Source organism: Stegodyphus dumicola, chromosome 1, assembly GCF_044657685.1.
Source record: "Stegodyphus dumicola isolate Sdum_Otavi_A_Nest chromosome 1, ASM4465768v1".
NCBI lineage: Eukaryota > Metazoa > Arthropoda > Arachnida > Araneae > Eresidae > Stegodyphus > Stegodyphus dumicola.
Genome location: NC_140768.1, coordinates 100,015,576 through 100,028,592, shown reverse-complemented (window position 1 = coordinate 100,028,592; position 13,017 = coordinate 100,015,576). Strand labels below are relative to the sequence as shown.

The 13,017-nt window shown below is 28.7% G+C and overlaps 1 protein-coding gene across 1 annotated transcript in view; it reads right to left on the bottom strand.

The window, feature by feature from the left end:
- The window catches only part of LOC118179464 (outer dynein arm-docking complex subunit 3-like), a 114,542-nt gene that overhangs the window by 15,903 nt on the left and 85,622 nt on the right, over nt 1-13,017 (bottom strand). Inside the window, exons 8-9 of the mRNA XM_085818173.1 lie at nt 6,898-7,035; nt 5,176-5,336 (exon numbers count right to left, since the gene is read on the bottom strand). Coding sequence (XP_085674299.1) covers nt 5,176-5,336; nt 6,898-7,035 — 299 coding nt within the window. The remainder of the gene's footprint in view (nt 1-5,175; nt 5,337-6,897; nt 7,036-13,017) is intronic.

The window sequence follows — 13,017 nt, the reverse complement described above, 5'->3', positions numbered from 1 at the left end:
TAAACGTTTAAGCTTTGCGATTAATTAATATCAGTGTTCGTAATGTCTAATGAGTTGAAAGAGTGCAAAATATTTATTCCAAATGCAGATCTAATAGTAGTATTTTGTCATTGTGCATCCGATAAATTACGCCTTCAACTGCCCTTATTATTATTTAAAACTAATTATTCCAAAATTTAATCACTGTTTGTGGTATATAATTGAAATGGTAATGTGGTTGTTGAAAACAAAACTAATCATTTTAGCGTTCTTTTCCAATCGTCTGACCTAAGAACGTTTGACATCTTTTTCCCGGCAGGCCTTGCGAGAAACGTTTATATAAACATTTAGAATTCTGAATGTAATGTAAACAAAACTTGCAAATCCTGCAAGTTAATCAGCGGCGCATCCAGCGGTACTTGGAACTTGAATGCAATGTATATATTTTTTTGCTTACTAGGTTTAGTTTATTCTTTTTCTAGGATTATCTAATTAGTTATACCTGGTTTATAATTCAGTCTAATATGTTTATGTACGAGTGTGTTATGAAGTAAAATTACAAAAACTTGAACAACGCGGTCGAGAATCTCGTTTATTCCTTTAGTGTAATAATATTTTTTTCAGTGGTATTAATTTCTTACGAAAATATTATAATTCCAAAATGAAGTAATTATATTGATTAAAAATATGCCGTATCATACTTTTCGTAATGTTTTGTTTTACTAACTAGATGCAACTTAATTATTCCATATATTTTAATATACCAATATCAACAGGGGAAAAATGGAAATGACCTAAAATATTTTTCTAACAATTCCTTAAACTAATTATAAAACAAAACTAAAATTTTGTGCATTATTTCCAAAAATATCATTTCATTAATATTTTATAAATGACAACATATATTATATTGTATATATAACTACCATTGCATACTTATAAGTTTTTAAACATTTAATGTAGAATTTATGTTGATTTTATTTTGCCCAGTTTTAATACAGTTTTGAAGTATGATAGTCTTGTTACTAGGATAGTATGAATCTGCTAATACAAGTTTAATACATTTCTTGACAAATGTTTCTCTTATTCATGTAATATAATATATAAATCATAAAAATAAGTTTTTTTTTAAATAAATTATGATTGTGTATTGGAATTTAACACAATTCTGTATCTGTATGTTGTATTAAAAATAAAATAATAATGAATTTTTAATGAAGCATTGATTTTAACATTAACAATGTATATATATATATACACATGAATAAATGGAAATGCAAGCTACGTTTCCTTACAAAACCGCCTATGAATATATACTTTCCTTAAGGCTGATAGCCTTTGCGTGCTTTGCCATATTTTATCAATCCAAATGATGCAAATATGCAGAAAATTTTACTTTCTTTGAAAGTTAATACCGGAAATAAAATTCAGTGCATTTGTAAACTACATTAGTTCTCTTATAGCTTGGCATTTAATTGCCCAATGATTTACTAGTCCAAACTAAGGCAGAATTCAGATATCGTTCAAATAAAAGAAAATTAATAAGGTCTGATTTTTAGACCTATATATGAAGATTTATTTTTTTTAAATATTATTTTAAGTCAACCAAATTAATTTCAAATTTAAGTAAGTATTCATGCCTTTCAGTAGCATTATTTTTGATATCTTAAATTAAATAACTGAATGCAATATTTCTTGTTAATAAAAGAAAAGCAATGTTATGAAAGACTAGCGAAGCAGATTTGCAAGTTCTAATTACGAAAGGTCCCATGCTTTAAGGGGTCATTTTAAAAAATACTTAATTAAAAAAAATATTTAACGTAAAACTTCCAAACTTCACACATGTGGAATATTAATTCTATATATTTTATCTCATTCTTATTTTATTAATTAATTTCATAGCATTTTGTGTGACACTAGTAGTAATTATTAATTAAATTTTATGCTGTTTCTGATCTATGTTTTGATTTTGTTATTAATTACGTTAGCTTACATAAGATTTAAAATTATGTAAGGTACAAAAACCTTCTGCATCTATTAATATATGCTGAAGTGAATGAAATTATGCCAGTGAAGTTTTTTAAAATCAAAAACAAATTTCTGTGGAAAATTAAAGTTATAAATTCTAAATGCAAACAAAGGAGTGAATTTGAAAGTTATCAAATAAGCCAAAGTGTTGGTCATTTTTTCAGTTTTGCAGAAGAATTTTTATACTTTGCAGAATGGGAATATGATGATTGGTTTTGTTAGTATTAATTATTACAACTGAATTATTGCAACTTACATTGCAACACGTAATTTAGCTTAAAATTTATTTGAACTTAATTTTCTAATTTATTTTGATCATGTATATTTCATGTGTCATAAGTCTTTAAAATGAACTTAATTCTCATCCTATTTATTTACACAATTTTTTTAAAGAAGAAAAAGTCACATTTGTTTTGCTTAGTTGCACACGAAGATACATGTCTATATACAGAGAGAGAAAGAGGAGTTATGTTTACTTGCAGACTTTTTTTCCCTCCTTTTATATTATAGTATGAAAATCAAGGGGGAAATTAAGCAATCAATTTAATTTTGAAGGATGTGATTACAATAAGATCATAACCAATCAAAAATATTCATGAATGAACTACTGGTAACTATCATAGTATTATTATTTAAAAGAAACCTACATTCCAATAAGAAAATTTAAAGTGTTATATAAGCACATGTTTAAAACATCTATTAAAATAATTTTTATAAGCTTTTTAAGAGCATGATTATGATTTTAAAAGAAATGTTTTTTTCTTTATTTAGGAGACATGGTTTACAAAGAGGAGAAAAACCATTCATTTTTTCCAAGCAGTCGAAACGAATTTTTATGAAATGTTTATTAAATTATGTTATTTTTTAATTAATTCTTTTTTTTCAGGTTTTATGTAAAGTTTATGAATTAAGTAATAAATTATTTTTACTTCTGTATTTTAATTAGCATATTATTTGCCTCATAGTGTTTCACAATAAAATTATAAATTCAATAAACTTCTTAATTAACATGCTGTAATATAGAGAGAGCATAAAGTTTGTTTTCTGTTGTCACATGTTTATTTCACAATTTTGTATGCTAATCTCGAAATTTATAATATCTAGGAATACTTTTTTAGTATCACTTTCGAAATGGTAAATATTAAGCTTAGATTTATTACATATTATGTTTGTAAAAAATTATAGGTAAAATTAAAATGCATTAAATTTTAAGCTAAACTGAAGTATTAATTTTAGAAATAAATTTCTTAAAGGCATAATTGTATTAAGAATTTTAAGGGAAACAAGGCTTTAAAAATTAAGGTCAGTTGGCAAAGTTTTATGCTTATTCAAAAAGCATGACATTAGGTTTTTAATGAAAGACTTCTATCTGTTAATGCAAAGGAAATTATTTGAAGGTAAGTAAAAAAGTTATGCATTATTTCAAACAATAGCAGACTGTTGACAAACACTGAGTGTAGATAAGAATAAAAAAATTAGTTAGACGTTGTAATTCAAGCGTATGAACAAAATTTGAATTCCTTGTAGTAACAAAATGAAGTTCATTGCTATGTTGAATTCTTCAATTTACTGAAAATGTCATTTTTTAGAAGGAGAGAATATATTTTTGAAATATGAAGAACAGCTGTTCTGAGTTCTTCATAGAAATATTTCACAAAATGTCTTTTACTGTAATAATATGATCATATCAACATGCAACACGTTCACTCATATAAGTTAAATCTAAAGCAACATGTGTCTATTTTAGCTAAAATTACTAAAAAGAAAGTTCTAGAACATATCTTATTAACTGACACTAACATGCAAATAAAACATACTATTTTTTTCAGCTATTTTACAGGGCAAATATAAGGAGTAGCATATCAATTTGAACTTTTAACTTAATCAAAATGATAATATGAAAGGCCTTTCAATAATATCAGACATAAGTTTCTCTTCATAAAACAAAAATACTCTGCAACAGACTAATGTTACTTTTTGTAAAAAGAACATTGCTGTTGAAAGCACATCTTTTAAATTAATGCTATTCTGAGGTCAAATTGACTAATTTAAAAAGCCAAACTATTATGCTTCACTTGCATATATCTGTATAATGATATACACATGAAAATATTGTTTTACTCAAAACATCTTGATTTCAATATATTTTATTATAATAAGCATCATTTTAGACAAAAAAAATCTACTACTTTTATAAACATATCCTTTAGTATTATCTATGAAAAATATATTCTACACACATAATTACTTAATGGGATATTAGAAGGAAATAATCTGAAACCTTTACAGATACAACCATTGGAATTTTACGTAAGAAAAGTATCTTCTACTCACATAATAACTTGCTATAATAATACAAGTAAATAACCTGTAACGGTTACAGATATATCTGTTGAGATTTTACATGAGAAAAACATGTTCTTTCTACATAATTATTTGCTGTAATATTACACGCAAATAATCTGTAACCATTACAGATATATCGTTTGGGAATTTACATGAGAAAAATATGTTCTACTTACATAACTATATGCTGTGATATTACAAGAAAAAGATCTGTAACCATTACAGGCAAAACTCTTGTAATGTTACAAAGAAAACACCTGTTTCTGTTACTCAAATAACCCATGGCATCCCAGTTTCCATGAGTTTTCTTAGTAACTTTACAGATTTTTTTTTACAGTGTACAAGCTTTGTGTTGTCACTCTGCTAAGCGCAATATATTTATGTTTTAAGTTTCATGAGAAAACTCAGCGATACAAAAGAAGCGTGCTGCCACTTGGCAAAAGGAAATGTATGTATCTCTTGAATTTAATCAACAAAATTAGTGATTTAAAAGAGATGTTTTGCCCCTACCAGAATTAAAATATTTTTATTTTCCACGTAGCAGTCTGTCATCATTCACCAAAACGTATGATATTTAATTTTTCTTTCAAATTTATTCTATTATTAATTAGCAAACTAAGCAACAAAAGGAACAGATGCAGATTCGTTTTCGTTATTTTTAATTACTATGCTGGAAACACGAAATTACGCTAGCTAGATACATTAAAATCATTGCATATAATGTTTTATTTCTTATAATAACTAATGTAGGCGGTTGACAATGCAAGCGGACAGTCTAGGTTTAAAAAACAAAAATCTGACAGTGTTTTATTTTATACATACACTTGAGGTGATGCTAATTCCGATCCTCGTAAACTTTCATTTTTACTTCTTAGGTCTTGAACTTCATTTTTCATGTTCATGATTTTTTCCTCAGTTTTCTTCACCAAATCAGTTAATTCATCTTTTGTGGACTTTTGGGAAAGAAATCTTGCTTCGGCGTCCTGAAAATGAATTATTTTAGATTTTCTTTTATTTCATGCAGCTGTTACTAGGGTTTCTACACTATTTATAAATACTTATTTTTAATCTAAATACTTTAAGATCTAATAAACTCCCAATTATCCGTAATAATTAAAGCACGGATAATCCGAAGCCATTCATGCATTTTCAAAAAATGAATTCTTCATTTTAGAGCAGGGTTTCTTAAACGTTTTTCAGTCGCAACCCCTTTTTATCACTGAGATTTTTTCGCGACCCCCAGGACCCTATAATTTATGAAAATTTTGTGTGACCCCATAAGAATTGCGGAAATCCGACACACGCGTGTGTGAAACTGTCAATTTTTTCACTTGTACTGTAATATACTATTGGGGTTTTAGGTCATTAACTTTAATTTCTATTAAGACATAGAACAATGTGACAATTTCATCAAGTAACAAACGAAATGATGACAGCGTCACGTGCAAAGAAAGGAAAACGAACCTTCCTATGATAAAAAGAATGCATCGAAACGTTTCCTTTTTTTCTTTGTCTGTATTGTCTTATCTTTATCTATTTTCAGATACATTGTGTAAAAATATTTGGTAATTGTAAAGTTATTATAATAAGTTAAAGGAATATCAAAACTGCTAAATTTTCGGCGACCCCCTGCTGCAGGTCTCGCAGTTTAAGAAACGCTGCTTTAGAGAATAAACTTACACTAAATATTTAAAACAGAAGTTAAACTTTTTTTTCATCTACAGAAAACTGCATACAAATGTTTAAAAGCCTGATGGAAATGTTCTGGATTTTATGACAAATATTGGGCAAAACTACGATGTCATGAAGCTCGAATTCGGTTTGCCGATTAACGGAATCTGATACACTAATCTCACCGGTGATTAACGTTTTCGTTCATCTTTCTTTTTCCGTTCTTCTGTGAATGCTTCTTGAAGTACTCTACGCAGAATATATTAGTCAGATAAAATCCTAAAAATCATTCTTGTCATTTAAAATCATTAAATACCAAAAAGAATTTAAGAGACTCAAATTTGATATTTCTTAGAGAGCCCTTTCCTTTGTTGTATTTATTGTATTTAAGTTTTGCTCGCGAAATATTACTTAATTTATATTTTCCCATCATTTCACTACGAGGCTCACCCACTTCAGAATTTATGCAGTTTTAAGTGGCAAGCAATTTTTTTATTATTATTATTATTATTATTATTATTATTATTATTATTATTATTTTTATAAAATTAGAAGAATTACGGACAGCTCGGTCTGAGAGTTTTGGCCTGCTAGCCCAAATGTCTTTCCGTGTAAAGGTTTTCTGAGTTACTAGATTTGCATTCATTTTGAAATTCAGCAGTAATCAATACTTAGGCAAAATACTAGATAAGTATGCAGTCTTTTTATGTAAACAAAACAAAATGTTTCTCCAGGAACATAGTTGTTACCTTATCATTGACAGCGCAGCGATTTTCTAAAATTCTGTACAAAACCTTTATCACTTTAATGTGTGTATTTTATTATAAGTAGAAATCAATAAGAAAATTAAGATGAATACAGACAGAAGTTTACACTGATATCAGAGATTCCTATAGCTTCTTTAATTTTTTCAAATCCTTCATGAAAGGCTTTTAGTTCTGCTTCTTGTTCCACTCGAAGTTGTCTCCACTTCTCAGCTGCAGCTGTGTCCCTTAACTCCACAAAATGTTTCTGAAATAAATAAATAAATTCTTACATTATATTAGCAGGATCTGATTACAATTTAAGAGCCTAAAAATCAACTTATTCTTTACAACTTCCTTAGCACTTACAAAGTTCCTTACAACGATTTTTCTCAAAAAACAAGATAGTAGGATATTCGGAGCTCCTAAAAGAATGCTGTATGTAGAACACCAGTGCCATAGTAGTTGAATATCAATCAAGTTATAAAAATATCTGAATCGTCTTTCCAACGATCGAATAGCAATATATGTCTCTTTCGTCTTCAATATTATACCTTTAGATGTTTGTAGTAAATTAAATACCAATCAGACTTTAGAAAGACAGACAGTGTTTAAATTCAGCCGGAGTTCGGTACTTCTTAATTTTAAAGCGATTTTGCAATATCAGTCGGAGTACAGGGGTTTCAAATGTGATATTCTCTAACAAAGCTGGCGAAAGTGAGACTATAAAGATCTACGTTATCCGGAAAGGCAAACAGTTCAATAGTTACCAAATTATAAAAGTCAAAATTATAAAAAAAAGTTGATAATAATTAGAAGTTTATTAAGAGGTGATATGGAAAGAAATTAAAACAGAAATCGGAACTACTTATTTAATATAAATGTAGAATGTAGAACATTTTCGTAATGAAATCTGTCTCTTTCCTGTATTAAGTAAACGCAGGAAAAGGAAATTTAAAATTCTGCTAATTTGTAAAACCATGCAATGTCACTCTATATTGCGCTACATCGGTGGCATTTTGTTGCTTTATTTTGAAAATTCACTACACACCTTGATGCCACGTCCTTACAAGTTAGCTGAAAAATAAAACAATGAGTGCTTTTAAATCACTGTATCGTAATTTTAACAATTTGCATTAGAGATAATGTTTATTATTTTGTTACACTAAATAACGATGAAAATCTATTGATATAACTATTTTTGCCTCAGGAAAGTTTTTATTAATATGTCAAGCAGTAGAATGTCAATTGTCCAGAGCGAGAACACTGCAGCTTAGTGATTTTTGTGTATTTGCTCCAATAGTTTTGTCTTTTTGGTCCAGAAATAATATAAACAATAAAATTCACGATGATTTATATAATGTAATGAGCAACTACTGTATTTCTGTTTTCTTTAGCTGAATACTCCAATGCACATCTACACCGTATTCACAAATTTCTTATGGGACCTTTATTTTTGCATCTGTTTGTCGTAGAGCCTCCTGTAAAAAATGCTCTAAATAAAGACAATATTTCAGATGTGGTATTTTTAAATTAGAAAATTCAGTTTTGTAAAGATTATGAAACCAAACTTTCTATACAGTCCTCCGATCTTTATAATCATATTTTCTAAATATTATCTAAACGATAATGACGATAATGAGTATTATGAAAGCAAACTTTCTATGCAGTCCTCCAATCTTTATAATCATATTTTCTAAATATTATCTAAACGATAATGACGATAATGAGTATTATGAAAGCAAACTTTCTATGCAGTCCTCCAATCTTTATAATCATATTTTCTAAATATTATCTAAACGATAATGACGATAATGAGTCTTAGCTTCGCACGACAAAAATTGATCAAGCTACATATTAAAACGTGAGATCATGTTCAGGGATTGTATACAAGCTGCAGAGTGAAATGTTTGCATTCGTACGTAACTAAACACGAATCATCAGTTTTGAAAAAAGGTTTCCGATGCAAATAGATTAGCGAAGATCATTGTTGCGCAGAATGGCTGCTGTGTCTTTCAATAAGGAGATCTTATTCACAGAATGATACAAAAGTCATGATGCAGAAAATAATGGCAGGCTTCAGTACTGGGACATCGCTAACTTGTAACATTATTTTCATTAATTATAAATGAAAAATATTTCTAGTATAACGAGTTTTGGGTATGATTCAGCAGTAAAAAACCGCATGAGAATATTAATAATTTATTTTTTAGCATTTGTAAACTTCGAAAATATTTATGTACAAATTCTATTAGTATTTCAAATATAACAAAATTAAAAATTAAAGAATGTTACACACTAGTAAATCATAAAAGAATATCACGGAATGACATTTAAATGAATAAAATAAACCTCGAGTTATTTTAATATATTTTTAATCGACCCTTCAAAATAAGTCGAAAATATCAAAAATGGAAAATTTTAAACTGATATATTTCAGTTTGTTTTTGCCATATTGGAGTCAAAGTTTTGTGTTTTATTTTTTATGAGTATAAAATTTCGATAAATTTAACTATATGGACAGGAAAAACGTATATAAGTTAGATTTTGTAATTTTTATTAAATTGACCTTTTTCAGTTTCATGCCAAAACATATTGTATCATTTGAAACATTTCTGTAACTGGGAGTACGCATATATCTACGACTAACAACTGCGAGGAAAAAAAAAACAGCATAAGGACTTTTATACACATGGTCGCTATTAATTTGAGTTCCTTAAACTGGCTTTAACTTTGCTAGCCGTCATTGCTTCATAAAAGACTAAAAACTGAATCAAAGCACAGTGGGCGCCTGTTATTTTGCATGTAATATTTTAATTTGTCTGAACCATTTATTCAACGTTTTACCTGCAAATAGCAGTTTTTACTTTTATGTTACTAGCCGCTTGAGTCATTAACCGCCTAATATAGTTATTATAGGAAAGAAAATTATATAATGATGCTAATGACTCTAGCTAGTTATCTATATTATTAAATAATGAAGAATATATATGTATACATATACATTCTTCATTATTTAATAATATATATAGAATATATATGTATTTCTTGCACCGTGAAAAAACGGCGAACATTTGAGCCACCTAATTTCGAGAAAACAGCTTCCATCTAAACAAGTGCCCCTCGAAACCCAAATTTTGAATTTTTTATTTCTTTCATATTTTGCGCAAATAGTTTGCTGTTCTATACAAATCCTAAAACGTTCTCATTTACTATGTTTTTTAGCCTCTAAATTTACAAATAACGTAACCGATTACGCGGCCAAAAAAAGAAAAAAATATGTTATGGCTTTAATGAATCGAGCTAATGTAATTTTACGGGTCCTAATAAAATTAATAATAAATGACATTAACCTGAGTTTATTGCACTTAAATCGCTAATAATTAATAAATAAGAGAAGAAATTTGAAAGAAAAATTAAATATCTTACGTTTTGATAAATGACAATACACTGCCGGGTGGAAGATAAAAATATTTGTATTCGGGCAGCAGAAGAGTCTCTTTAAATCACTGAGTTCTTTCATTAAATTTGTAAGACAAATATAGATGAAATATAGATAAATAAATACCCTACTTTCTATTATGCTATTAAATTCGAAAGACAAATATATTGCGTTTCGCTAAGTGGCAACACAGTTCTTTCATATCACTGAGCTTTCGAATTACATTTGAAACATAAATATCTTACACTTTGCAGTGTGGCAACACAAAGCTTTTAAATCAGTAAGTCTTTATTCAAAAGTACTTTAAATTCACACATAATACGAAATAAAAAAAAGAAAAATTTCGAAATTCAAATTCCGCTTCGAGGTGTGCATGTCCGTGTGAAGTATTGTGTGTGTTCAAAACTGGGTGGATCTGTATGCCGCCGATTTTCTACAATGCCAGAAATATATAAATACATACATACATTCTTCATTATTTAATAGTTAAGATGGTACAGCGAAAATCACTGAATATACCATCTTTCTTTTCTCTGAAACTTAAACCAATTTTGAAGAATACGAGGCCTCGAAGACCTAATATTGGAATTTTATGAGGTCTCTGTAAAGTTAAGTTTTTATTCAATATTATATATGTATTAATTCTAGGAGACAGGCAGTATGCTAAAGGGGGGGGGGAATAACAGAAAGACCTAGAAGATCAGTAGATAAAGTTGAAACAATCCGACAGATTTGTGTTCTTAGTCCTGAAAAGTCCATATTATGGCTCAGTTAACATTTAGATCTTCCTATAAATCAACTGTGCATGACGTCACGCTAAAGAGAGTGGTGTGTTGGTGTATATAATTATGGCAAAGCACACTAGGGCTATCTGCTTAAGGGAAGGGATGCCTTCGTGGAGGACTTTCTAAGTAAAGAGAGTGGAATTACATTACTATAAACTTAAACAGTTGAATTCAAGCGAACACTAGGACAACGAGCATAGGATTATTAAAACTATTAGCATGTTAATAAAGACTTGACAATGAACTAAAATTTCTTAATAATATCCTCTTCTCACATGAGGCCATATTCCATGTGAACAGAGCCGGAATAAGACTTTTATAGGCTCTAAGTACTTTATAAGTAAGTAAGATTTTAGTGACGTCACATCTGCACCAACTTTTTTCCACATTCCTCCTGTCTCGATCTTGATTAAACTGCACCATGCATTTCATAGTAAAACTGGGCAATGGGAAATGTTTGCTGTGCCCTTTTCCTGAGTTCTTTCCTTGATGCTCTAAGCACGTGCTTAATTTAATAATTAATACAGCTTTGCACGTAAAAGGTTGTGTAAATCACCACAATTGTCGAATTTAGGGCTGTGGAGATCCGCGTATAATACAATAACACATTGAAGATTCTCTTAAAATTAATGTTTGATACGGCCCTAGATTTTTAGCCTGTTCTTTCTTTTTTAAAAGTAATATCAACTTCATTGTGTATTTGGGCAAGCTGCAGATGTTTTGGAAATGGAAAACGCTGAACTTCTCTGAAGATTATTAAATGACATCCGATTTCTTAAACAATTAATCATGTGCAAGACGAGTTGAATTGCCGACTTTTAGATTATCGTTTTAGTAGAAATGGATTTATCCCTCGTGGCCCGCAAGAAGTCCTAATGTTATTCCACTAAATTTATTGCTCTAGGGTTTAATGAAAAAAAAAAAAAAAATCAGACGCACAGGAGAATACGTGTATTCTTGACTACATCAACAAAAGAATCACCTAAGCAACTGAGAACGTTACAACGGACATTCTTGTCAGAGTGCGGATCGAAATTGAATATCGTTATAACGTTTTTAGGTTGTTAGTGGGGGTACATATTGAAATTTAGTAATTTTGCTCGTGATTTTGTTTGAAATTATAACACAAAAACATTTTTAACCCGTTTCACATAATACATATTTCACAGAGACCTTATCAAATTTCATATTTCATTATAAGAAACTGAGTAAATCCAATTTAATCTGAAGTATCCATGAGAAATCCAGAAATATCAAATGAAATGACTTTTATGATATTAACTAAAAAACATTTACGACATACTGCTTAAAATTACAAATCATTGCAGTTCTAAGAAAAAACATCATGAAAATCAAAATTTTGTTTTCATGCTGTTTTCTTTTGCTTTCTTATCTCTCTCTCTTCTTTCTTTTTCTTTTTTCTTCTTCTTCCTTTTTTTTTTAATTTAACAAGATTTTTTAAGGTAATAAATCTTCTCAGCAAACAGCTTCAAAATGAAATAGGAATATGAAACTTATTTTATAATCTACTAAAAAAATTAATAATATTTTCTTAGAACGCAAAACATATTCAAATTACAATAACGTGTTTGAAACCGAGGAAAAAATTAATGAGGAATTAGAATTTAAATCTCAAGGCTTATATTCGATGATATGACAGTTCTTATGTTAAAAACAAAACGAATCACAGCGAAATCGAAGATAAACTTACCTTATTAGCTTTTGCTTAGATATTCTTCACTGAACATTTTGAAATATTAAAAATGGATAATTTTTGTTGGTATTAGAAAAAATTAATGAGGAATTAGAATTTAAATCTCAAGGCTTATATTCGATGATATGACAGTTCTTATGTTAAAAACAAAACGAATCACAGCGAAATCGAAGATAAACTTACCTTATTAGCTTTTGCTTAGATATTCTTCACTGAACATTTTGAAATATTAAAAATGGATAATTTTTGTTGGTATTAGAAAAAATTAATGAGGAATTAGAATTTAAATCTCAAGGCTTATATTCGATG